This window comes from Agelaius tricolor, unplaced genomic scaffold (genome assembly GCF_023055355.1).
Source record: "Agelaius tricolor isolate 1412-34295 unplaced genomic scaffold, bAgeTri1.0.p SCAF_67, whole genome shotgun sequence".
NCBI lineage: Eukaryota > Metazoa > Chordata > Aves > Passeriformes > Icteridae > Agelaius > Agelaius tricolor.
The window spans coordinates 1547584-1575165 of record NW_027269327.1 but is presented as its reverse complement, the minus strand read 5'-3'; the positions used below and the strand labels follow the sequence as shown (position 1 = coordinate 1575165).

Here is a 27582-nt window from a genome sequence, read left to right as displayed (position 1 = left end):
AAAAAAAAAAAGGTTACACTTCTGTAGTTTTCTACAGTCAAGCATTCTTTCAAAGAGAAAATCCATCACTTTGAAGAATTTACAGAAGAAAACCTCCACAACAACTAAAGCTGCAGGCAAGCGAGTGAATGCAACTGCTGAGAAAAATAAATAAGGGCCTTTACAGCAGTCCCGTTGAATTGAAATTTTCCTTTATCACAGACAAGGCTGTTCTAATCTTCTTTTCTACCTCTAGCCACATATTTTAAAAGAAGATTTTTCTAAACATAAAAATGTTACAGTAGAGGCAGAGGTTCTAAGTAATGTATTATAAACCATCTCTTACCATACTAAAACTCCACCTGAATTTGCCAAAGAACAAGTTTGGCTTAATTTCTCATCCCTGTTGTATTGGTATAAAAAAAGGGAGTTGGGTCACACATTGACAGAAATGCCATCTTCCAGGGGAGCTGGCAGTCAGCAAGTCCCTTAAAATGCTTGAAAAGGCCTTGGAACACGGGCCAGACTGAGAGTCACAGCAAAGAAGCTTTCTGCAAGACACATTGTCCCCAAAGGTCCCAAGAGCCACAGCAGCCCAGGTGTTTGTGACATCTTGTTTTTCCAGGTAAGCTTAAAGAAAACCTCAGGCAACCTAAATTCATAGGTTACTTTGTACAGAGGCCACGTACTTTGACATTTAAAGTACAGAACTAAAGAAATGGTCTGAATAAGATGTAAATTTTATTTACTGGTAGATGTAGCAAATACTGGCCTGAAAGCTCTGATAAATCAAGCTTTGAGGATAAAGCTAAAATCAGGGCAAGACTGTAGCCATAATTTTATTTAGTGTAGAATTGAATTTTCTCTGCTCAGGAAAGAGGTGCTACAGAAGGAGTCACAGGATGAACTAGCAAGTGTAGAGAGAAAATGAGGAAAATGCCTTGAAAAGCTGCACTGGTGATATTCCTATCTAAGCTAGTGTGGGGGGATAGAATGTAAGAAAAGAAAGATAGTGCAGAAGGTAGTCTCACACCTGAGGAGGTGCAGCTGTACTGATCACCAAAGATTAGGAACAGGCCTGTCCTTAACAGGCCACAGCTGTGTCCAATCAGAAGATGAGTGCTATAAACGAGTGGGTTAGCTGGGTGAGGAGGTAGTTGGAGTTTGTTGGCTGTGCTGTGAGGAGCTGCCCACGCTAAATCACCAAGAAGGTACGAAACTTTTGTAATAAGATAACAACAGAACAGGAAGGGTGAAAGGTGATGATGCTTCTGAATCTATACTGCCATAGAACAGGAACCACTCCTTTTCTTGCTGGTCTCTGGTGGAGCATGGATGGCAGGAGCCACTCTTGGTTCCTCGGGCTGTAGTGAGAGCAGGCGGTGAAGCACGACCAGCTCTTTGCCCTCAGAAATCAACAGTCCCTCAACATTATCCTCTTTCTGTGGCCTCCAGCCAGCCCAGACTTGGACAGTAACATTCTGCTCCTAACACAGTGTGTTACAGCACTCCCACTACAAAAAGTGCGTTTCAGTTTGGGGCCAAATCTTTCAGTATAAACCCCCCTTTATTTTGCATCTGTGATAATATTTGCTAGCACTCCTTTTGCTCCCCCACAGAAGATGTGTGGGCCAGGCAGGATGACCAAGGCTGCTGGGCCAGAAAATCAAGTCAGACCAAAGAAGGCTTCTGCTGAACCTTCTGGAGTGCAGCTACTTGTAATTTCCAGAACTGGTGCTGAGCTTCCTAAGTGGCTCTGCGAGGAGTGAACTTACACCCAGCCTGGCTTATTAGCTCTGGCTTGTTAAAGCCTGTGGGGCTCTGGAGCAGCTGGCCCAGCTCCAAGCAATGCAAGGACCTGCACTAACGAGAGGGTGATAGCACGTTTACATTAGATTTTTGAATACACACCTAATCAAGACACGTTTGCTACTACCAATATATTGCATTAATAGTGCTGTGCGACCAACACAGCCATGTGGTATCGCACTCTTGCTTCCTTGGGCTGCAGTCAGAGCAGGCGGTGAAGCACAACCAGCTCATTGCCCTCAGAAATCAACAGCCCCTCAACAGGATCCTACTGCTGTGGCCTCCAGGCAGCCCAACACCCCCAGACCTGCGTGCCCGCGGTCCTGCAGCAATGCAGGATCCCAAGGCACCGGGACGGGCTGTAGGACATGGGCTGGGCAGACGAGGGACACCTCACGCTGTGTCCCAAAGCCTGCCCGCGGCGCTCTGCTGCCGACACTGCGGCCTCCAGGGCTCTCTTAGGGCAGGTGACGCGGGCGAGCCGAAGGGGCAGGTGGCCGAGGGGTGGCGGCGAGGGGCTGGCGTCCGCTGCCTCCCGCCTGGAGAGCGGCTCTCCGCCGGCCGCAACCCGCCTTCCATTGGCGTGGCGGCCCCACGTGGGAGCCCCCGCGCTGGGCGGCGCCGCGGGGAGGGCGGGAGGGAGGGAAGGAGGGAGGGGGCTCGGCGAAGGGCGGGCGCTCGTTGTCCTGGCGACGCCAGAGTGAGTTGTGGCGGCGGCGCTGAGCGGCGACGCTGGAGCCGGAGCCGGGCGCGCAGGGCGGCCCCTTGCCCTGGCCCGGGCGCATGGGCCGCCGGCCCGCGGGAGCAGCAGCGCCCAGAGCCGCCCGCCCCGCCGCGGCAGCCCCGGCAGGTACCGGCGGGACGCGGCGGGCGCGGGGAGCCCGGCCCGGCGCGCAGGAGGGATGCGAAAGTTTGTCCCGGCGCGCCTGCTCCGGCGGCGGGAGGGACGCGGCCCCGGCCGGGCGGAGCCCCCGCCCCGGCGGCGGCCGGCAGCGAGCCCTGCCCGCCGGGGAGCGGCTCGGGGCGGGAGGGGTTCCCGGGGGGCTCTGCCCCATCCGCGGCGCGGCTCGGCGGGGCCGGCACCGCCCGCCTCGCTGCGCGGGAGCGGCTGCTCCGCGCTCCCTGCGGCGGCGGGGCCGCAACTTGTGCGGGGCTCGGCGCTGCGGGCTCGGCGTCGGGGTCGTTCCCTCAGCGCGGTCTGGCGGGGCGGGCGCGGGCGGGGCCGGCCACCGGGCGGGTGGTGGTGCTGCTGCCCTCTGTGATTATTTGTACATTGTTGCTGCTGCTTTAGCTGTGGCTGTGTGCCGGGCAGAGGGGCGCCCGCGGCCGGGGGGTCCCCAGACCCGCGGGGTTTTGTCTGGCCCCTCACGCAGCCGCGGGACTCACAGGCTGCCGGGCTTCTGCTCCCCGTGTGGGGAAAAAAAAAAAAAAGAACTTGTGGATTTGCTTGCTTTCTTGTTCCCGAAACACGGGCGGTTGCGGGAATTAAAAATTCCCGCTGTTGCGAGATTGCTTACATTTTAACGAGAAAAGCCCCAAAAGTTGTGTTAATTTGCGTTACTTTGAATGGAAGATTGGCGGCCAGGCGGCGTCCTTGAGGATCTGGGTATCCAGCGAGGTAAATGCGAGCGACATTCTGTGCAGGTGGGGACCTTTTGGGGCGTGTGTGTTGAGGATGGACCCTGGGAGGACGTACCCAGGTGGAGCCCTTATGGCTTAAATTTAAGAATATCAACTCACCTGTGGTTCATGGAGATGTTAACGTGCTTAAGCCATGGTCAGGTGCAGGCTCTCAGCTCCTAGAGCTGCTCATTCAGGGAGGATGGTCTAGAGCCCCACTGGGGGCTTTCGATGTTGCTGTGATGGGAGAATGGGGTAACACCGGTTTTGGGTCACTTGGTTTTATGTTAGTTTCAGTGTCTCTGGCTATGTGGTGATTGCCCCAGCAAACCTTACCTTTTTTTCTTGAAGTTTTTGTTTTGTATTAAATGCTAATTAATTGGTGTTACATTAAATTTGTAATTAAATCAATTTCCACAGTCAGATATACACAAAGATTAAAAAGTGAAACTTATTTTTACTGGAGGTAGTAAAAATAAAATTAAGTCTAGATATTCAAAAATGTTTTGGTTTGTGGCTGACTTGAAATGTTTTTTAAGCCTCAGGATGCATTTTTTCCTCATGTTAATATATATTTTTTTAATATATGAAGCTTAATGTAGCTAACTTAGGCAGTGACACTAAATACCTATAACACATGGTCTGAGGTTGCAGGCATGTTTTAAGTACTACATACAAATAGATCCTCATGTGTTTCCCTAGAGAGGCTGCTTCCATGATGGTTAAAGCTGGAACATTGAATGCACAGGAACTTCCAGAGACTGCACTTTTTCTTATTTTTTTTTCCCCTCCCCTAGTTGAGGGGACCTTTCGTGTTGTCCTTAGTTGCACTGGTTATGTCATGCTATTCCAGCATGGCATTACACGATGTGACTGATGCAGTCTCATGTGTCACATCACAGTGAAGTCACTGGAGGGGAAAAGTTTTCCTCGGTGGGGCTTAAGGATATTTATAAAATTTGGGGTTTTTTTTGCTTGTGATATTTGTTGCTAAGGTTGGAGGCCATGAAGTGCCTTCAAGGTACATGTCTGATTTCTGTGGCTATTGGCAGGTTTGAAACCACAGATCAGGAGGAGATTCTGGTTCAAAATAGAATTGGAAACCTTCTGTTTCTCTGTAAAATGGGTTAGATGTGTTTTTAGATTACTTTCAAATGGCAAAGCATTGCTGCAATCAGCTGTGTTCTTTCCTGTGCTCTTTAGAAGAAAGAGAACTGCCTTCCTGGTGAGGAGCAGTGAGAGGCAAAAGCAGCATTTCTACCTGTTGTCTTGTCAAGATCTTTGCCTTGGCATAACAAGGGACGTCAGCATGCAGAGCAAGCATTTCCTCTGTCTCGTGAGAAATCTATTTTTTATGCTGTTTATCCTTCAGTGGTGGGGAGAGTGTCTGATGATGTTCTTATTTATTAGTTCCTTTGTTACATAGGACACAGGTTTGGATTTTTTGGTGCTTACCAGGCTTATAACATGCAGTTACATGTGTGCTCTTTTACCATGCTCAGCTAAGGTGGCTGAAATTGATTTAATGTTTATCCTTTTTAGTATGGAATTCAGTGTAGTAAATGTGTTTTTCCTGGTGCCTGCATATTGAAGCCTGCTGATATTGATCCCACCTTACAAATTAACCCAGGAGACTCTTTGTCTCTTTTAGTCAACTTGTGCTTCCCAGTACAAAAAGAACAGCATTTTAAGCTGGTTGACCTGTTAAGCTGTGATTTCAGGCTCTGCTCAGCTTTCCTTCCCAAGCAATAATAGAACCTGTTTGTTCCTGCATGATCATGCTCAGGATTTTGGGAGGTGGCACTCATTAACTTTACAGACTGTGGAGAAAGATCCCTGGGTAGGAGACCCCAGAGAAGAATAATGGATTTGGCTTTAGGTCTGGGCCTCTGAGCCCTGGAAAGCTGAGTTTTGAGTTGATCCTTGCAGGCTTCAGTCAGTGTTGTTGCAGTAGGTTCAGCTCTGATGTACAGTATTGTCATTCTGGGCTGGTTTTGTGCAAGAAGTCCCAAAGGCAAGGTAACACTCTAAACAGGCATCAGAGCATTTGGAGTAGCTTGGGTGAGGAGTGTAGTATGTTCAAAACATGTAATTATTGTATCAGCTCTGGCTTGGGGCTCCTGGTGGTGGACAAAGAACATCAGCTATGTTTTCTTTCACACTGGTAAAAACTGCCTTTTTTTTTTTTTTCCCTCCCTCTTTAGGTATTTGTTTGAATACATAGAAGAAGATGACAAGTGTGCATGGATGATTTTACGTAATTAACACCTGCTAGATTTGCAAAAGGCAATTATCACTGCAAAGTGTTTACATTGATTTATGGGAGGAAGGCGGCCCATGAGAGGGATGCTGATAATATCAACACAGTGGATTAAATGCACATTTACACCTTTATTGACATATAAATTATCTGTGCCAGGAATGCACTGAAAAGGCTGCTGATGGAGCAGTAATGTGGCACAAACCAGTGGGTTTGGATTCAGCTCTGTCATCCTCCTCTAAGGCACTTACATGGAAACCTTCATCTGAGCTGCTATAGGATACAGAGGCTCCCAGAATGGCTGCTTGTTAGGATAATGAGCAGTGATGGCAAATGGGAATTTAGAAGAATGATGAAAGACAATGGACGAGGTTTGAAGGAATTGTCTCGCCTTTTTTTAAATTATTTTTAGATTTTTGCTGTTTATGCTATGGATTTTTAGAGAAAGCTTAAAGAGGCTGGAGGAGTCTTTGCAGCAGGGAAATGGAATCTGGATCTGAATCCAGCCAACATCAGAAAAGAAAGATTGTGACACATGGACTGGAAGATCAAAAAAGGGTAAGTGACAAAAGGTGGGAGCACTTTCTGCTTAAATTACTGAAGGAGTTGCAAGTGGCAGAATAGCTCTTCATAATGCTTTTATCACTTGTACTTGCTGCTTGCTATGCTCAGCCAGCTGTAGATCTCTTGATTATATGTTTTGGAAAATGTTTGTCTTTCTCTTCTTCCAATGTATGGAGCAAAGAGCTGAGGGAAGGGGAAATTGTGATATGAGTGAAAGAAGGGAGAGATCTCTACAGTTCTGGCTGTTTGTTGATGAAGAGCCATACAGTGCAAATGAAGTATACTGACTCTTACTGAGTCTGGTCAGATTATTGATTTGTTGTAAGTTTAGCTTCTTTTTTCCTGTTGATATCAGTAGTGGAGTGGTTTGAAAAATGCTTTCTTGGTGTTTTCATTTGTTGAGGATGTTGTGCACTTGTCAGTGTCCTCATTGTCCTGGTGGAACTGTTTGCATTTTGCTGTAGTTGCCAGATGTAATTTTGGCTTGGATCAAAATGTACGGTGGAACATGCTTAATGTCAGCTGTTGGCCCTTAATTTGCACAAGTGCTTTGTGGCAGCTCTGTGTGACAGGGTGGTGCTGAGTTATCCCATCCTAATGGGCTGGGGCACTAAATTGACCTTAGTGAAGTCCTTGTCCCAGACAAAGCTGTAACTTGTGAACAACTGGGGCTCTGGAGTTGTTTTGTTGGCACCAGTCAAGCACACTACAGCTTGACATGTTTCTGCTGTATAAATCATTGATGTTGTCCTCCATGCAGAGTTGATGGGCAATAGAAAATGCTATGTTCAGCTCTGTGTGGAGAGCTCCTTTCCCCTGTATGATTTTTATTTCAGTTGAAAACTGAGTTAGAAAAAAAGAAATTGACCCTCAGTTATTATTTTGCTGTTCAACAGCACTGTCTAATTTCAGGGAGAGGGAGGTTTGTGTCAGTTTCATCAGGTCTGCTGAAGAATAAAAGTGGTTTCTCTGTCACCCCATTAGAAATCTAAGCAGCCTGGAAAACTTTCAGCAATTGGATAAAATGCAGCTGCTTGCTTGGAGAGAAATGGCATTTGGGGAACAAAATAAAACTCCTGGATGTATCTTAATTGCAGCAAGCATGATCTATTAACTGACAAGCTGCCAAGGTCTTCCTTCTGCTTTTTTCAAGGAAGCATTTTGGGACCGAAGTAAATCAATAAGGGTTGAAACAAAATCCGTCTATTGACTTAATTTCTGGAGGCTGCTGGAACACTTTTCCTCCCCCTTCTGAAGTGTCCAACATTATCCTGCATTTGGGGTGTGATGGGAAAAACATTTGTGACCTGTGACAGCGAAGTCTGCTGTAATTGTTTTGATGCACCAAAATTAATATGCAATTATGTCTGTCTCTCCTTGCTGATAGGTATGGGAGCCTACATCTCCCATCTGCTCCTGGCTCTGGGTGTTTGGTGCACATGTAGCACGGGGCCTCTGAATGTATAATATAACCCCAAGTGAGGCTCAGTGGCAGCTGGGATAACATCAATTGGTCATGCTTTGCTGACATTCATTTTAACTTGAACTCTAGCCGTCATGGAGATTATTAAATTTATAATGATATATGTAAGATCCATTTTAATGACTCTGCATGCTTGGGTGATCTCTCTCACTTCTGTTTGCAAAACAAGTCCTAATAGAGTATTGTATTTCATTTCCTATAGAATTTTTCAGGGAAAGGTTACTGATGAGAGCTTTGCTTAGACTTCTGCTTACTGGGAAAAATCAGTTTGGAATAATGATAATGTTGATGCAACTCAGTTGTTGTTATTATGGAATTGAATAGTAATGTAAACTTGAGTGTTTCTAAGCTTAAAGTTCTTAGATTTCTGATAGGGAAAGGTGTATGTGTGATCAAAGGCCATTAAAATTAATTATCAATGGACACTTTTTTGTTCTTGAAAATGAGGCTTGTGCTGGAAGAAAAAAGACCAAGCTCATTTTAATCAGGTGAGTACATTATCCTTTTTATCACCAATATATTTAATGGACATAAAGTCAACCACTGTCCAGTGTTTCTGAAGCAGCAAGAATCTGTCTGTGTATGTACACCCCTTGATGATGGATCTGGCTTGTCTTTCCCAAGTAGAGTATAGAATGCTGTGTCTGCATTTGTGGTGTACAAATAAAGCTTAGTTTCCTGTTTGTTTGGTTTTTTTTAAAGTGTATTTTTAAGTATCAACTTAGTAGCTATATTGATTAAACAAAGACAAGATTTAGCATTTGTGCTTGTTTTTTAGAGGGATGGGGTTTTGCTTTTTATGTGTTGGCTGATCTTCAAGAACTCAAAACCAGGCTGCCTCTGACTTTGCTGAAATCAGCCAAAGCAGGTTCTTTTCAGTCATCACAGCTTCCCAGGCTGACTTTAAGAGGACTCATATTAATCTTTGGGATAGCAATTCAGCCATCTACATATCTTAAGTTGGTTCTAGTGGGAATTACATAGCTAAATTCCATGTAACTGGTAATGTTCAAGTGAAGAATTTGATCAGGTTTAACAGCCGTGTAAGCTGGCCATCTGAAGGTAGCAGGATTACCAACATGAATACTAATGTGAACAGTGAGCAGGCTTTATGCCAGGATATGACCTTGGCGAGAGAGTCTTTAAATACAAGAGTAATGCAGGTGATGCTGCAGACCTTTTGTCTGTAAAGTTTGTATGTAGAGTATTGTTTTGGTATAAAATGGATGATTGCTTGTGAGCAGTGAATTCAGGTATTTACTTTTTTTTTCTTTGAAGAAGAAAAGGTAAAAACTGCTGCTAAAATAATCTAGTGAGGTACATTTTCATGTCCTGTGTTATGAAAAATTTAGTGCTGCCCTGTGTTCTAATTAAATGCATTTTCTTCTCATGATTGAAATGAAAAATTTCTTCAGTTGATTTTCATCCTTCATTCCTCCTTCCTCTTGACTTTTCATTCAGGTCCATAGCTCTAAATTAGTGGGACATCCTAAAGAAATGTATATGTGCAATAGTGACAGAAGTGTCTTCTGCTCTGCCTGACTGAACCCTCTTTGACTGAACGATGAGTAAAATGGAATTGTGAAATGCATTCAGACTCTGGAAGGATCTCTGTCTATTTTATGCTTAGATGTGCTCTTTTGTCTAACTGAACAATTGTCTCTGCTTGACTTGTGATTTTAATTTTTTATTAGAGATTTATTTGCTCTTGCCTGGTGTCCTGGGCTGGTCTGTTTCAGGAAGGATTGTGTTTTGTTGTCAGCAGCACAGAAAGTGGTGTGGTAGTAGCACACCTCACAGGCTTAGAGATCAGTGCACCTCACAGGCTTCTATGATTGCTTTTGTGTGTGGGTTAAGGGGCATTTTTGGTTTTGACAGTAAAATAATTGTCACCCTGGACTTTGAAATATCAGTTCAAGCTCTCTGGGCATGCTGCCACAGAGGCAGAGTGCATCTGGTGCTGGACTTGGAAAGCCAAACTGATGGTGGTCTTCTAGTATTTTTTCCCCTTTTGCTACTTGACAGTAAACACCCTCAGCTCTTTTTGTTTTTTTTCTTATTTTTATTTTGAATGAAGAATGTGTGAGCTGCAGTTTTACAGTGTTACAAGCAGACTAACACTGTTTTCAGGGGGCGTCTTTTTCTCTTGACTTGTTTTTGTTGGAGCAGTCGTTGTGATACCCGTGACTGAAGCCATATGCTTTAGCTTTCTCCTGGGTTTGTGTTTTTCCTGCCTTATTATTGATAAACTTCCCATTTGTTTGAGGATGCTCTGCTGCTACCTTTATATCAAAGTCAGTTTAAGGAGCATAAGTAGTCTCACATGTATTGACCTGCTTATACTGAGAGCTTGTGCTCTTTACAGCAGAGTAATGGTGGCTGAGTACTGTGTTTATTAACAGAATTTTGTGCTGAAACATTAATGCAGTTGGGTGCTGTGCTGCTGAGCCAGTGTGGAAGCACTCAAGTGTAACCACTTATAAATTGCAGCAAGACTTAGCTTATGAAATTACAGCAAGCTGTGTTGTGGTGTTTTGATAATTTAACTAACTGGGTTTTTATGGAAATACACATGCAATAAAAATCCACTGAGCGGGAGAACAGAGAAAATGTCAGCTTCTCCTTGATTTTTCAGATATTTAAAACCTTCTTTAAACATAACAATCTCTGTAGAATTTTAGTTCATGGCAGGATTTTATATTTTTATTACAGTAATTAAGATGGCTAATAAATTTACTTTAAACCTTATAATCATAGAATCAGATTTGGGAGATTTTAGTTACATTGATGTGCCTTGGTGGTGTGTCCAGGGCTTGGCTTCTGCTTTAAGGTCATAAGTTTCCTGCTGTAAAAGATGCTTCTGTAACCCTTTTTTGTGGGTGTGTTGTCTGTGACAATTTTAAACCACTCTTCACTGAGAAATTGGCTCAAAGAAACCAGGTAGCTGTGTTTGTTTTAGTGAGGCAGATTTTCACCTTAATGGTCGCTACAAGGTATTTCATTCTTCTATTTTATCTGGAACTTCTTTCTACAATGGTTTTAATGAGAGAGTCATAGAAGTGTGATTTGGTATTGCCAGCCCTCTCCCAATCAGACCCTGGTCATGAAGAAATTTTCCATATTGTCAAAAATGTTTATATAATATAAACAAAGGATCTTGCTTATTCAGCTGATGTCTCTTGTAATGTTTGTCTAGTTAAAAGAATCTACAAACTTTTTAAGATTGAAGGGTGATTTTTCTCCAGCTTGTGTAAGTTTGTTAGGATGTGATACAAAGGATCTGTGGTGATGTCAACCAATCAAAGATTAGACTGCAAGTGGTGGATTTCATGTGCCTGAGGACTCTGGCATAGTCTCCACTAGAAGTGACTCATGTAATTCTGTCAGTCTTTCATCTCTTTGCCCTGACCTTTCCCCATGTCTGTGTTACTGTGCAATGAAAAGTGCTCCTGTGTCATTTCTTGGGGTCTTAGGCTTGGCCACATTTTTGAGCTTTACCTCTGTTTTGTACAGTGAGTAAACTATATGTGGCACAGGTACATATGCTCTTTCTCTTCCTCATACCAAGTGGAGTTCATTAGCTCAAAAATTTCCTGACTGAGGAGTTTCAGCTGAAGGTCCAGGAATGTGGAAGAAATACCCATGGGCGAGCAGGTGGCTTAAGCCATGCAGGACAGTCATGGCTTTCCACATGAACTGTGGCTTAAAGCCTCTTTGGGAGGGAGGGAATGAAGTTGATCAGGAGCTGAAAGCAAGGAGCTGATGAGATGCATCAACAACTGCTGCTGCTGATGCTGTGGCTCTGAAGTGATGGGAGAAATGTGAACGAAGCATATTCCACAAGGATAGGACTCTGGAAATCTCTGTGGAAAACATCTGTGACACCTTTTGCAAATTTGCTGATGGCACTCCTTGAGCAGGACACAGAGTTTTGGGTCTCTACCTTAATCACTCCCATCCTCTATTTTTGTTTTACAATATGCTTGGGGCAGCCTGATAGTCACCTTCCCCCATGTGAACAAAAAGCAGAACAATTATTCTTGAGGGTTTATTCCAAAGTTCTGGCATGCATGCCTCTGAAAATGTTTGCTTGGTAAACAAATTACACAGCAGATAAGTGCAGATGCTCTTAACAGAACAGTACAAAATCAGTCAGAAGTTATTTCTGTTTGCTGAAATTGTTGTGCACAATATGGAACAGTTGGCTATTTCCAGTCTGAAAGAAGTGAGGATCAGTGATAATAAGGAGTTTATATGGCACCCCTGACTCTGCTCCTGCCTGGAAGAACTCCCCTACTTGCATTTGTGTGTACCTACACAGCACGTAGTTTTAAACTGATTTTTTTTCCCCCCTCTTCTCTGATGGTAGATTAAGACTGCACTGGTGTGACCTGCTCATTCAAATCCTGCAGCAGTGTCTGGTGTGCTGTAGTGCCAGTGGCACTGATCAATAGCTGATCTTTCAGGGCTGGACAGAAACCCAGCAATATGGTGATGCATCAGCTGCTTGCCTTGTGTCTAGGGAAGAAATCCAGCTGCTGCTGCTGACAACAGGCTTTCAAACCCTAAGGCATGGTGTGTGATTATTGTTCTTACTTTGGATGACTGTGAGTATTAATGGTCATAAATTAGCTGGGATATTTCAAAATTTAGCCAGACGTCTTGATTCTGTGGAAAATCTCCAGTCTGGGGTGGATTATATATTCTGTCTCCTCTAGCTGCCTTTGGGGTGCCTTGTCTGTGGCCCTTGTAAATGGGGGCTAAAGAGTGAAAGCTGGACATGATGCTGTAACTGTGGCTCAGTGCATTAGTGAGCCTCTTACTCCAGTTTTCCACATCCTGTGGTATAAAGGAAGATTTTATAGCTGTGATCCTAATGGCTTCATCAATCTAATTTCAAAGATAATGAAACCAAAAGGCATAAGCAGTAAATACAGGTAAGTGCTATGTAGTATAGGGTGTATTCTTTGGAATATAAGAACACTTGTTTCAAAATAAAGTGAACTTCTGATATTAAAAAGGGTTGTAGGATGCTAAAGAGAGCTCTCTACTTAGTAAAAAAATTCTTCTGTTACTAGTTAGATTGTAAGAAAACTTACCCCCAATACCAGAGTATTCCTGGAGATGCTTCTGCAGCTGTGAAATTCACTTTGTCTCTCATTCCCTTCTTTTACAGTGGTTTACCAGGAGTTGCTGCATTTCCCTCATTCTTTCTGTGATTAAGATGCAGCAAACCAAGTTTTCTGTGCCATAGGATGCATTTCACCTGATGCACTGCTTCAGGAGCCAGCCCTTACACTTGGGAAAAGTCCAATGGAAATTACTGTTGTGTCACATGCCTCAGTGTTGTGGGAATCATTAAAATTAGAGGTTTTAGGAAACTGAGGTGCATTCCTCAGCAGTCCCATCCTGTTGGTGATTTGTACACAGACCCCTGGCCAGCAATAAGTGTTGCAAAAATTACTGCTATGTCCTGTGCATTTAATAGGACAGGTGTCTCTGTCTGTTACATAAAAGGTGCAAGAAGGTAAACACCAGAGGCTGTGTTTTTAATTATTTTTGTAAAGCAAGTGTGACTTTCAGATAATATACCTTCTAACTCATTAGCGTGTAGTTTCCTGCACACCTCCTTAGAAAAATGTTCATTATTATGCAAATGGCTACCCTCTGGCTTTGAAGTAATTGTCACTTGGAATAATGTGTGGGCCATGGCATAAAATACTTCAAAACCTAAATGGCTGGGAAATTCAGACTGAGCAGTCAGACATTGCCTCTCGTTATGTCTGTGCCTGGGAGCAAATTTGCTATCCCTGAGGTCTGCTATCTATTGTGATATTCCTGGTGAAGGGAGTGGGAGGAAAGGGAATGGGGAAAAGGAGGAAGGAGTGTACAGGAAGTAGTCTCTGTTATAATTCAGACTTCTTTACTAATTTTAGGGTGTATTACAAATATTGAAGTCTTCCAGACTCAAGGGTCTTCCAGAAGGGAAGGCATTAGGGAGAGCTAGACATGCATTTGTCAGTATTTATTTTTAGACACTTGATGTTAGGGGTTTTTCTGGTTGATTATAGTTTAGTTTGACAGATGGGGTATAGATTTATTTATGCTTGCACACTGCAGCAATTCATAACTTTAGGGAGCAAATATTAGTGACATCTTCCAGTAGCAGCAAAGTTCTAGTATATTCTTTAACAGAGAAATTAGGGTTCTCTGTTAAGGTGTAGATCCAGTACAACAAACAACTTTAAGCATATAACTTTATAAGCATATTTACTGGTGTAGTGCAGATGAAGAAATTCTTGGGGAGTGTTACAAATGTGTATTTCTTAGATATTCCTGCTTGAAAAGCATCATATGTCTGTGTTTCCATTCATGTTTATGTGTTACTTTCAAAGAATTGTTAAGAGGAATACTTAAAATGTAACAGAACCTGGCAGGAAAATAGGTATGTTACAGATGAAAATGGGTATTTTCTTCTAAAATTGCTTAAGGTCATTGGTTTAACTCTAAAATATCTGGTAGGAGGCTGCTGGACTAAGTGAACTTATTCTCCAAGCTGAATTCCCTTTGTAATGCAGAACCTTATTATTGTTTTCTAGATCAAGTGGCAATTTCCCTGGGCAGAGGAGGGACTGGAAGGGATGATACATCTGAGTTCCTTGCCTTTTCTTGCACAAACCCTTTTGCCAGTCAGTGCACTCTCTGTTTCTGCTCCTCATCTGGCAATGCAGGGTAACCCAGAGCAAGGGTGTGACAGTGACCCACGGTCCCTGTGCACAGCATTATGGGGAGATGGAGCCAGTGCAGATGCCTCAACCTTTCCCCAGCTGCTCAGGAGTCTACTGCAGCTTCTGATGGGAGCCAGACCCATTTCTGGGAGACTGAGAGACTCCTGCAGCATTCCCATGGAAGTAAAAGGCAGTGAGAGGGTGGACATGACTTTGTGGTAGAGTGAAAAAAAAATCTTCCCTTTTTTGTGGTAGAATTATAAAAATCCCTTCTTTGCAGAAGACTGTCATTCATCCTTGAGAAAGAAATGATCTGGCTTACAAATTAGCTTGTCCTTGCAGCATTAGGGAAAAAATAGCCTGGTATTGAAGACTGTGATTCCTTTTCTTGCTAACAGATAATGATGCGTGGATGTCTCTTGAGGCTATTGCACATTGATGATAATAAATATGTACTCAGACTTGTGTAGCTGTTTTTCAAGTATTCTGCACTAAAAAAAGGAGTTGTATTCAAGGGAGCTGAGGGGCAAGAGAGTAGCTTCTGACATCTGATAACAGTTGAGAAATCAATAGAGACAAGGTAGGCTTGTTATGAAAAACTTTCCACTTATAGGTGGAAAATGAGAATTCTATGTGCTGCAAGCGTTTAGCTTGCAGTTTATTTTCTAAAGTCTTTCAGTTCTTCATTGTGATGACAGCAGTGACTATCAGATCCTCAGGAACTTGGAGGATTTGTTTTGGATAAGCAGCATACATCCAATATGACTACTCCAAAAATGTAACAAGGCAGATGGAATTGCCTGTGTTATTTCACGGTCTCTCTCTGAAGTCTCCTAATTCAGATGCCTTGTTTTCTTCATTGGTGTTTGCTGTATCGTGTCAAACAAGGTAGTGAATTTTTAAAATGTTGTCAATTTAGTACTATGATACTCACATTTTTTAAGTGAATCCTGTGACCACAGTAGGAATGATAGTGGTTAGAAACTGGAGAAATCACAGAATTGTAAAGCTTAGGGTAAGGCGAGTTGGATTGCTGTAAAATTGTTTTGTGATATGAGCATTAACTGGACCTCAGTTGTTCTATTATTGCTCCATTGGTTGATATGTGAATGTTAAACTGATCAAACAAAAACTAGATGGTGCTAATTCAGTTGTTGAAAGTGTGCCCTTCCCATATCAGCCTTGATCAAAATCAACATAAGATATAGAAATGAATGAAAGTTGTGTCAGCTATCTCTTAATTGCATAATGTTTGAGCTTTAATGTTATTTGGGCTGATAGCTCACATTCTGTGAATGAGAAAACCACCACAAAACACCAGAAGAGATGTTTCAAATAAACATTTAATTTTTGCAGGTTTTAAATACTGCACTCTATTGATGTGAAACTCATATTAATCTTACGTGCTGGGTTGTTGTTGTTGTTGTCTCTTTAATTTGCCTTCCAAACTGGCATCATTTTGATTAATATGCTGACTGCTGGAGCTCAGGCTTGGCAATAGGACTAGCCTGTCTTCAAACTCCCTTTCCTTTAAGATGCTTGACTAAATAAAAGGAAGATTAGTTATAGTGTGTATATGTCAGGACTGGAATAAAATATTCATAAATATTTATCAGGTGGGGAAAATAAATACATGGGTGCATCCTTTTAAAACTCAGATGACATGGCATAATAGACCAGCTGGCAGAGGATGAAAGGTGAGTGTGGGGGGAGATTTTTCACCTTGTGTAAACTATGGAGTAACCTGAAGTGCAGCACAGCACATTGAAATGCCAAAGTAGATGGAAGCATGTACAGGCAAGGGCCTTTCTGCATAGATAGGCAGATGATTGCTTTCCTAAGGGCCTGAAACTTGGAATTGATGGTGGGTGGTCTAATGTCATGCACTGTATTTACAGGGGCTGAATGTGAAGTCAATGTGTCTAATGCATTGACAGAATCACAATGAGGAAGAAGACACATACTGAGTGACATTAGCAGGAAATCCAGATTTTGTAACATCCATTGTGATCAATAATGGCATAAACACAATGTTTTAAGTCTTCTGTACTCGTCTCTCTTTATCTGTAGGTAATATATTTTTGGTTTGTAGCTGCTGGATTTTTCCATGCATACAAGCATATCTCTTCACAGAGGACTGTTGTATTGCACTAAGTTCTTTCTTTAGCTATTGCTTTGCACTGGGTGATTGGGATTTTTGCTCTGAGTGGTTTTTATATTGCAAACTGAGTAGTTTGTTTGTATCACATGGTTTGTTCCATTCTCCCCTCTCCCCCCAGAGCCCTGGTAGTGGTGGTGGTCTTGCCCTCCCTCCCCTTGCCCCTTCTATCAGTTGTATCCCATTAAATCTCCTGCCATGTGTCTGACAACCTCTTTTCCTCCTGGACACCAATACCTCCCTGGTTGTTGTCTCTTGAATTTGCCTTCCAAACTGGCATAATTTTGATTAATATGCTGACTGCTGGAGCTCAGGCTTGGCAATAGGACTAGCCTGTCCTCAAACTCCTTTTCCTTTAAGATGCTTGACTAAATACTCTTTTCCCTGGAGGTGTTCCACAATAAAACTGTGGGACAATGGTCCTGAGAAGAAGAGCACCTTCCACCTTTTGCTTTTGTCCTTGTCATTGGAGCTGGGGTCCAGAGCTGGCCAAACAGACCCCAAAAGTCCCCTCAGTCCTACAGAGGAGAATGTTAGTTTGCAATTGTAAATAATAGCAGGAAGGGTGGTTCAGGAGGGGAGTGTGTGAGGTGCTGAGGTATGAAAGAAAATCCTCCCTCCCTGGTTCTCTAGGTTGTTTTGGCAGGATCTGGGTTGGGAAGTGCTGCAGCTGGATGGTGATAATTGGCCCAGCCTGGGATGTTCCAATAGTGAGAACATCTCTGGAGCTTTACTGAAAAGTTCAGCCAAAAGAACCCTTCACAATCTCAGTGTGTCACATGGGTTGGACTGATCTGTCTGCCACTGTCCTGCTGCTGCTGCAGCTTCACATTTCATGGGCTAACTTGTTTGGGTGACCCCTTCAGTGCTGCCCTGTGCAGATGAGAATATCTGAGACACAGAGCTCCCACTATTGGCTTCCTCTTGGATTAAGCTAATTTTTTTTTGTGTGTGGTTTTTTTTTCCTTTTGGAGTTGGGCATAATTTTCAAATTAATCCAGCTGTCAGCGTGGCCTTGTGTGACTTTTAGGCAGTGTAGCTCCAAGGTCTTTCTGCCAAAGATCAACCAATAGAAGAGTGACGAAGGATGGGAAGCTGGAGGAGAACTGGCTTGTTCTTGCAGTGCTGATTTTGTTTTTTATTTGGGATTTTTGCTGCTGTTAGTAAAACTGAAGTTGGAAATGGATAATCTTGATAAATGATGAAAAGTACTTCTTTGAGTCTTGCAGGAAAGAACACAAGACACGTGGAAAGCAAGTATGATGCAAGCATTCACCTCATATGAGGAAATCTGCTTCAAAATTGAAGTGTCCTTATTTCTAAACAATAGCAAAACCCCCTAAACAAACAAAAAAATACCTCTAACAAACCACAACAAAACCACAATACTCTGCAGCCTGTTAATGACTGTGCTGCTCCATACATAGTAGCTTTTTTTTTTTACTGTTCCATAGTGGCTTTTTAGGTGTGCATTGAGGTGCAGACAATTCCTGTCTGTACAGAGTTTTGGTGTGCTCTGAAAAGAGAAACTGGGCTGAGGGAAATGTCCCACAGAGCCAGAGGTGTGTGTGGAAATGGAGGTGATCCCTCTCTGCTGCTGCCTTGTGCTCCTGGGGAGCAAGGACAGCTCAAGAACTTTGTCTAATCGACATCAGGTGTACATGGTTTTGAAGATGATGAAGCAGTAACTGCTGTCCTCTCCTCCCTGTCATTTCCTCTGCCATAGGGTGGTGGATCATGACTGATAAAGCTGGTCACTATCAAATGCAGAAGGATTTAGGATTAAGTTTGTTCCAGGATGTTTTGAATGTCTTAAGAGGGGTGTGTGTATAAACAAATCATAGATGCTGATAAGTTTATCTTGCTAGGTATCTTCCAATAAACTGCTAATTTATTTAATAGAGCTCATGATTTTGGATGAGAGCATAGTATAAAGGTCTCTCATGTCCTGCTTCTTTGGGTTACAGTAGTGGTTCTGATAGCAACTTCTACAGTAAGCCTTCTCAGCAGGTGTATTTCAAATATTCAGGAAGAGAAAAGTGGGTTTTCTTATTTTTCAGTGAATCTTGTCTGGGGTGTGGGAGTCTAAGGCAGGGAATGGAGAGAGGAGGACAGAGTCTGTGCTGTCTCAGCCTGGCAGGTGCTGGTAGATGTGCTTCATGCACCCAGCAGCTGCTCAGGTGCTTCTGTTCCTGGGGGCAGGGGGACAGCCCCTATCCCTGACAAACCCCCCATGGACACCAACCAACAGCCCCACACTGCCACAAGTGCCCCAGAGTGTGTTGGAGCTGCTGCCCCAGCTGGCTTTGGGCATTTTGAAGAGAGATGATGTCAAGTCTGTTAGTGTGGTCCTCAGAGGGTACAACAGGGGCTAATTATGTTTCCTTAAAGCTTGCACATGTTTTTAGCCAGCTTAAGGGGTGTCCAGTTATTGTGACCAAATTAATCTGGAAGTTTAGAATGGCCAGTTTTCTTCTGAAATTATTCTATTGCAAGTCAATTGCTATGATGAACTTCAGTGATAATCTTTTGTTGCTAATTAAGATTAGTAATCTAGAGTGCTTTTTATGTTATGAGTTATTTTCCATTTCTATATCCATTCCTATTAAACTAGAAAGTGGATTTCAATTTAGAATTCTTTTACAGCCTCTAAATAATGAAAGCATTCAGTCTTGATTCGTGTTTAATGGCTGGATAAGGATTGTTTGTTTTTATTTGTTAATGTACTGTTGTCTCCTTTGCAGATAATGTCAAAAATGCCATAAAACAATGTGGTGACTGTTTAATAGGTTCATTTCATCCCTAATGTCTGAGTGGGAACTGTGACTGTGCACTTCAGCAAATGGTTCAAAATTGAGTCTTAGGCTCCGATATCTTAACTGGAGTGTCTGCAGTCCAGGCACGTTGTCACTCAGCATATGTGGCAGTGCTCTGCTTGTTCCCAGAGAGCATCATGCAGGCAAACCCCTCTGAAATCAAGGCCTTTGTGAGGCACATCCAGGCTGCGTGTCAGATGTTGCAGTGCTGAACTTTGGAAGCCCAGAACTGTTCGTAGCCATTGATGATAACTTAATATCCATGATATCCATGTGTGGGGGTTTTTTTCCTTTCTGGCTGCGTGCCCAGATTCTATACCGATGAGTAGTTATCTTTGCAACCTTTCACATTGTTGACAGTGATTAATAATGTGTTGTGCACACTTCCATTGCATCAAATACCAATTTTTTGGGTAATGGGAAAAGAATATCTAATTAGGGAATTAATATCATTGACTTCACACATTGTATATAATTCAAGTTTTTTTTTTTTTTAAAGCAGGGATAGGAGTAGTAGATTGAAGTATGACTTTTATGAAGTCATGAGAGTAGAATATAAGGTTTTAGGTTAATTTCTGTCAGTTTCCATAATACAACTGCAATGCAAGCATATGAATACAGAAGCATATTTTTTAAGGATTTTCCTGTGAGGAAGAAAATCTTTTAAATCACTAGATGCTGTATATACCCTTTTGAATGTTAAATCCTTAAGCAATAAAGATAGCAGATGCTTATAAAAATGAGATGACTGCAGCTCAGAAATCTTGTTTTTCCTGAGCAAAACTGCTTGAAATTGCTAATGTGTGCACTGATAAGCACTCAGTACTAGGCACTTATCTCTCAGGCAATGTTTAAAAAGTGTAAAACTGATTATTGGAAATTAGGAGGTGGGTACTATTATCATACTTGGATACCCTTCATGTGAGTACATGTCCTTCAATTGCTGTATTTTATTTTTTTGGTCAATGGCATTTAACCTGAAGAATTTTATTTTTTTTCATTTTTGCTGGCATTTAAGTAGTTTACATATCACTGTATCTACTCAAGAAAAACTGAACCATAGATTAGGTCACCTATGCTGATTTTCTACTTTTTTTCCCCCTAAAGTGAAATTTAGCTTTTCTACTGGTTTTTTATCTGTTTTTCTACTGTTAAACATCTTTACCTTTCAAGATTCAAGGGTTTTTTGTGTTGTTACAGCTGCACTGTTTAGCAATGCAGAGCCTGTAGTTGTTTCATGATTTAGATGATATCTATGTGTATATATTAATTTCTATTCATGTGGCTAAGGACTGACATATTAAACTGGTATTCTTTCTGGTTTGTGTCATGGTTACTTCATTAACCGTGTTGAATTATGCTATAAATATTTGCAGGAGCCCAGTCTTTGTAGTCATTCTCTGTGGGGAATTTGCATTGAAATTGATGGGGGATCTGAGTGTAGAAAAGCTGCTTAAGTGGGCATCATCTGCTCTTTCAGGCACACAAGCCTAAGTAGTAGAATATATATGTTTTTAACTGCTAATGTACTGTTAGGGCAATCAAGGGGGTGAGTTCCTCAGTGATGTAAGTGGTTAGGCAGGAGGGGGATATCTGTTCCCCCAGAACCAGAGGAGATTTTTATCCAGAAAAGCTCTGGATAAAAGCAGAGGCCAACAGAGAAGATGCAGGAGTATTTCAGTAAAACTGAGCTATGAGGTGATGATGGGAAGGATGCAAGTTCAATGGAACAGGGCTGTGACTATGTAAAAGCCTTTTATTCATTCCTTCCTCTTAAGTATTTTGAGCCTTCTATGAATATTGTACTAAAGGTGATATATTCTAGAAGTTTTTTCTAAAGCTGCTGCGTGCTGGGGTATGAGCTCACACAGGGCTACAGGAGCAGGGAAATTTTTTTTGAAAATGAATTTAAACAAAATTCACACCACTGTGGAAATCCTCATACAAAGGAAGAATGATACAAATTTACTCCTTTCTCTCTGCAGCCTTGGAATGGGAAGGTTGTTGAGTAGCAAATCTTGTGCTTCATGGAGGAAAAACACAGTTGGAACAAGTTTTGCAGATATGCAAGAACAGCAGAGAAACAATACAGTGCTCTCACTAAAAAAGCTCAAATTGTTATTTCTTTTTGCCTTGACTATTTGGCTCTGACCTGCATTTCAAAAGTATTCACACAAGGCAAATGGAAAGCAGTGTTAAATTGTGCAAAGTTTGTGTCTTTGCAAACTCCATCTTTGTTTGTCTGAATACATGATGAGAGCTCTGGCATAGGGACTCCATTGTTTCTTTGTGGAAAGGTGCACACCAAACTGAAACCAGAAACAAAAGGTGCTGGTTTTGCCTGGATCTTTCTGCCTATAAAGATGCACTAATGTTTTTGGAACAATAATTGCCTCAGTTCCTTCCTTCTCCACTTGAAGCAAGGAAAAGGGAGAACCAAGAAGCTTGGCATGGAACAGCTTTGTGATGGCTCACTGTGTTTCAGCATGTATTCTATTGGGGGTTTTAGGTATAATCTTTCTAATTTTTGGCTGACAAACATCAGTTGTGTTTGTACTCCATGACCCCAGTGGTTCATCCAAACCTCAGCAACAGAGGACAGTAAACCAAAGAAAAAAAAGCTGAGACACAAAAAAGCTGAGAAATTGTCAGGTTTTGTTGGTTTTCAGAGAAGGAAAGGGGTTTGTATTCTTTTTCACAACCTAATTTGCATTTTGCTGGAGACAGGCAGTGGTGATATTAAAGTCTGTGTTATTTCCCAGGGACTTAGAATTTATAAGTCTGAGTTAGACTCTTCTGAGTCTGCCATGAGTTCCTCTCTGTGATCAACAGAAGAATTTTCTGTCCAACAAAAGTAAGGTCTTGTGATTATGCTAATATGCTCCAATGAAAAATGGATTTTCTCATTTGAGCTCTTGCATAAGGGGCTTTATTTTTGCTCCTGTTCTTTTTGAACTTGTCCTTGAAGTATCCTGGCTGTTTTAGACCAGGGTAAGCTCCTAAGATACATTTAGAGAGGCCTGAGAAAGGTGATGCCCAGTGGTCATGCTTGCTGGAGCCCTGCTACTATGCAAATAGAGAAATCCTTTCCATGAAACTCCAGGGTTTTCCAGCGGTACACTTTTCCCAGCAGCAGAGTCATTTGCAATGAATGGCTTAGAGGCAAGGAGTGAAGCACAGAATAACATGAGAAATCCTATGGATATCAGCCACAGAACAGTGCCTATCTTTTCCATCAGAAATAGTTGATTTTTCATTAAAATGCTTGGGGATGAGTGCTGCTGTGCAGGGGAACAAGTCTGGCAGTGGTTTGGAAAGCAGAACTGGCCTATTGCACTGCTTTTACAAATTGCATGATGGTCACACTGCTTTAAATGTGGCACTGGGGAGCTCTCTGTTCTGAGCCTTCACAAGTTAATGGCTTAGTCTGAAATCCTCATTCAGTTGACAAGATTCCCTGTTGGATAGGGCATTGCTAAGTTGTGATGTTGATTCTGACAGGGTCTGTTTTCCTAAAGAAATACATTTTTTCTTAGTGAATTCAAGGCATGGGTGGGATGCCACTGGAAGATGAGCACTGTGTCTGTTGCCAATTTGAGCACTCTAATGGCTGCACTAGAGGCAGCTATTGTAGCAGAGAAACTTGTGTGTTCTTGCTCATATTATTTCACCACATAAAGGAATCCATTTTAGTAATACCAGTTGATTTAAAATACACACCAGTGAGTGAGTAATAAAAAAGCCAGTAGATAAAGAAGTGTTTCCTTCTTGCTTAACCTGTGTGGTTGGTAGCTGAAATACCTGTCTTAGGCAAGAAAAACGTGTATGACTTGTCCTTGAACATGCATTTTGAAAGTTAGCCCGACAGTTTTATCAATTTGTGCAATTTTGATCATGTACTGTCAGCAGGTTCCCCATCAGCTTCTTGTGGCTCTTCTCACCTGCTTTAACATACAGATCTTGCATCTCTGTTGTTTGGTGGTGAGGTCTGGTGTAGGCACAGATCCAGGAGTTGTGGGCTCCTAGGAGAAAGCCATAAAAAGTATTTTTCTGGCCCATCTATTACACTGCTTCTAGTAAATGCTGGATATATTGAGGTTAGACTAAAGCCTTTGCTCTTTAGTTTCTTTCCTAATTGTATTCTGGTTTTATTGGATCATCATTCTAGGCCTTTGAAAGATTATGAATATTTTGCTAAGTAGCATTCAAAGTACAAGGGTGATGTATGGAAAGATAAGAGCCCCATATCTAGAAACATTTAATCCTGGTTGTTGCCACTCAGGTTCCCAGTGTAGCCATTGCTGCAAGGTTTGAATGTTTAAGTAGTCTGAAATAAGGCTTTCTGAGGTACCTCTGAATTCCAGGGGTCAGCTGATACCTGTAATTCCATGGCTCTGTATTGGCAAGGAATGAACCAGAGTGAGAACTTATTTAGCACTCCTCTTTCTCTATCTTTTCATTTAAGATTAGATTTTGTTCAGTGGTGCATCCAAGTCAGTCAAAACTTTTTAATGCTCATCTGAACTGATGGGATAAGACTGGGAGTGTCATTGTGTCCTTAGGAATGATGTGTTTTCCTTGAATGGTGTGACAAGGATGTTGCTGAAGAAGTATTTTGTTTGAATGGACTTCTGAGAGCAGGAAAGCATCTTAGTTGTAGCCTTCTGCTGGAGAACAAGTTGGTGCAAACTCTCTAGTGATATTCTCTTAAGTACAAGCAGAAACTTAAAATTTTGCTTACCAGGCTTGGTGTTGTTTTTAAACTGAGTGTCTGTCAATGAGGCAAATGATACACAGCTCCACTTATCCCATATTGTTTGTGTCTCCTATTGCAGTTGGATTCCAAGCTCATCCAGGGCTTGCAGTAATTCCTCCTGTATGTCTTCTAAAGTGGTTAATGTCTTCTGGTGGATCTTTTGTCTTCCTTCCCCTCTTATCACAAAGAGGTCCATAATCTCTGTGCACCAAAAATTGTTTGGTCTGTGCGAATCGCTATCCCAGATGAAATTTAAATAGTGGCTCTCCAGAAGAAAAGAAAATGCTGAGTTTCCACGGCACGGCTTTAGAAAGCATTTCAAACAATGCCAGCAAGTCTTGAAAGCTGTCCTTAGGCATGGGCACATGGGAACAAAGCAGTCTCCTTGGGTGGTATGTGTGGTGTGGGCTTTCTCACATCAGTGTAGAGCACCAGCATGTTTGTTCCTGAGGTCTTCAGGGAGTGGGTGGTGGGGGGTTTACTGATTAATATGATTATGAATAGTATTGATATTCTTATTGATAGTGTTGACATTATTAGTAGTAATTATTATTAATAAATGAATACATTATTATTATTATTATTCTGATATACAGAACTGTGTTGCGTGTCCACAGCATTTCAGTGACTCTCTAAGGCTGTGAAGATGGATCTGTGAAAAGAGTTAAATAGTGGAGCATAAAATGGAAGGGATGTGTTCATTTGAACTAATGTGTGTGCATGCATATTTATTGCACAATTTGAAACTCTGAAACCCCCTGTTCTTTCATAAATATTTGTATGTTTCAGCCTTTCATTTTGGTTTGAGGTATGTAATCTACCACAGCAAATACACTATTTTAAAAATCCCTTGACAGACCTTGCCAAATGATTACTTTTACCAGCTGTTTCAAATACTGGAAGAAATAATGAGCTTTAAAAAAAAAAAACCCAACAAATTGTAGCTTGTTGCTTCCTCATTCCAGTGTCACTAGAAGATTTGGACAGTTGCTCTGTCATTAAGTACCTACTTATTTTAAAGGTTATGGTTGCAATGAAAATAACACATTTGCGATTTAAATTTGTACTTGAAAATCTTTTTTTTTAAAGAAGAAGATAGTCATCTCTAGAGTCATGTAGGCCACAAGTACAATGAAGTGACAAGTGCTATGTCTTAAAAATAGAAAAATGCTCAATTTGCTGTCACTCCTGTCCAAAATTTAAGAACCTCTAGTATCCTTAATGATACTTTTCATATTTCTTCTGTGCAGGGGCTTTATTTTTCCATTAATTTTGTGTAAGATCTAAGGATGGAGTTCTTCTGTGGAATAGAGCCCACCTTTGTGAAGAATCACAGTGGGTGATGTGCAATGACTGCTTGTTGAGTTGTACTCATAATTTAGATAGTGCAGTGGGGTGTTTGGGTTGTGACTTGTTTGTGCCTTTTTGGAACTTCCTTCCATACAAAATTAGCCCCTTATGTTTTAACACGAGCTGTATTACTGAGAGTGTGACAGTGTAATTGGAGGCTTAGGGCTAATATTCACTTCAGATTAAGCTCAGACACGTTCTCAGTGATGAAGAGTAAACCCAAAGTTTAAAAGGTTAAAATAAGTCTTATTATAGTGGTCACAGATGACCAATCAAATGGTTAAGTTTATTTATATAAATGCACTTACAGTGACTAAGGTGGGAGTAGTGTTTTGGAGTGGGTCTTTCTGGCTATAGGCAATTCAAAGTTCAGAATATTATTTCAGGAACTTTTTTCCTATTTTCAGGCAGTTACTTGTCTCTTCCTGCTCATACTGGTTTGGGTTTTTTTTGTGTTCAGGTTGTTCAGGGTTTGCTGGAAAGGTCTTTTCCCCCAGTATTTTCCTTGCTTGTGGTGCCAGAAGTATAAAAGCTGGAATCCATGACCTCCTGCTTTTGGTGCTAGCCTGTGGTCTGTTGTACACATAATTATGGGCTGTAGAAACAAACTAATGATGTCATTGATAGTTTTGCTAATGGGGTGTGTTTGCTCTTCTTGTAAATAAAAAAAATTATCTAGATTCCTGTTTGAAAAGATGGGGAAACCTGGAAGGAAATGGCAACAATCCCAGTGTGGGTGACTTGTTGTGGCACACATTTTCTTGTGAAGCTGTTGTCTGTAATACGGACTCACTGCTTGTGCAAGGATCTGTCTGGTGTTCAAGGGGAGGTCCAGAGGCTGTTCTGATTTTATTTTTTTTGTTGTTGTTGGTGTGCATGAGTCATTTATTTGATTACCACTGCAGTTTTGGGTGCATGTGTTTGCAGTGTTCCTTACAGTACCTCTAGTAGCTCTGCACTTAGTGCAGCCCCCAGCAAGAACTAACACTTGTCTTGCCCTTTCTGGCAAGAATTCCCTGTTTTCAGGGGAAAATAAGAAACCAATTCCTTCCTGGATGTCTCTTTTAGATGAGATTGTTACTTTTCACATAGCTAACCCTATAAATGGGGTTGTGGAATAGAGATTAACCTTGTAGGTAATGGAAAAGGCCAAGCTTTATCTACAGTGTAACTTCTGTGAGTGAATGTCCAAGTCTGAAGTGGGCTGGTGCATCTTTTGTGTGCTTAAATTCTTTCCAGTATGGGCTGAATGATTACTTTGGGAAACATTTAGCATGTCTCTTTGTACAGCAATGATTTAAAGTAGGGTAAGTGCTCTACTTTTGTGTTTTCCTTCTTAAGAAAAATTTTGCTCCTGTCTGGCATCACTCCAAATGTGCCCCCCAGCTTAATATGCTGAGCATGACACCCTAAGGTCCCTTGGGTCAGCTGGGATCAGCTGTCCCACCTGTTTCCTTTCCCAACTTTTTGTGTGCCCCCAGCCTGCTTGGCTGGTGGGTGGCAGGAGGAGCAGGAAGAACTTGACTCTGTCCAAGCACTGCTCAGCAGCATCTCAAACATCCCTGCATTATCAGCACTGTTCCCAGCACAAATCCAAACTGTACCTCCATATCAGCTGCTGTGAAGAAAATTAACTCCAGAGAAAACCAGCACAGGCATCCCAAGGTCCTTTATTTAGTGAGTTTTCCCAGCTATGCCTCTACAGTAAGTCTTATCTGTGTGTTAGATCCTGAATGTGAAATGAACAGTCCTTTGTGTAAACACAAATAGAGAAAATTATATCACTCAGAACAGCTATTTCCATGTAGTGGATTACATCTAAAATGTAGGATGGATGATTAAGGAGAAGATAAGTTGGAAGATGTTAGCAATAGCTTGTGAATAGAAATATTAACACTACAGGTGTCAGGGAAGGACTGTAAATAATTAGTGGTTTTGGAGCTAGAGATTAAGGTAAGAAGGAACTGGAAACAAGGGCTGTAATACTGGAAATACAAAGTCCTGCTACATTCCCTTGTGTAGTCCCTGCTGTGAGATGATGGTCAAGAGTCCACGGTGT

At 41.9% G+C, this 27582-nt stretch overlaps 2 protein-coding genes across 4 annotated transcripts in view; one reads left to right on the top strand and one right to left on the bottom strand.

The window, feature by feature from the left end:
- Positions 1-2246: 2246 nt before the first annotated feature.
- LOC139584828 (basic proline-rich protein-like) lies at positions 2247-2843 on the bottom strand. Its single transcript, XM_071417117.1, has one exon. The coding sequence runs from the start codon at positions 2841-2843 to the stop codon at positions 2247-2249; it is 597 nt and encodes a 198-aa protein (XP_071273218.1).
- Positions 2483-27582, top strand: part of NAV2 (neuron navigator 2) — a 388804-nt gene continuing 363704 nt past the window's right edge. For 2 of the 3 annotated variants that reach the window (XM_071417131.1, XM_071417129.1), the window contains exons 1-2: positions 2483-2638; positions 5613-6226. In XM_071417131.1, coding sequence (XP_071273232.1) covers positions 6152-6226 — 75 coding nt within the window. In that variant the 5' untranslated portion in view covers positions 2483-2638; positions 5613-6151. Of the gene's footprint in view, positions 2639-5463; positions 6227-27582 lie in introns of those variants that run through there. The other variant, XM_071417130.1, reaches the window with a different exon arrangement.

Bases quoted from the DNA above. Each gene is read 5' to 3' on its own strand.
- LOC139584828 (XM_071417117.1), bottom strand. From the start codon at position 2,843: ATGGGGCAGAGCCCCCCGGGAACCCCTCCCGCCCCGAGCCGCTCCCCG.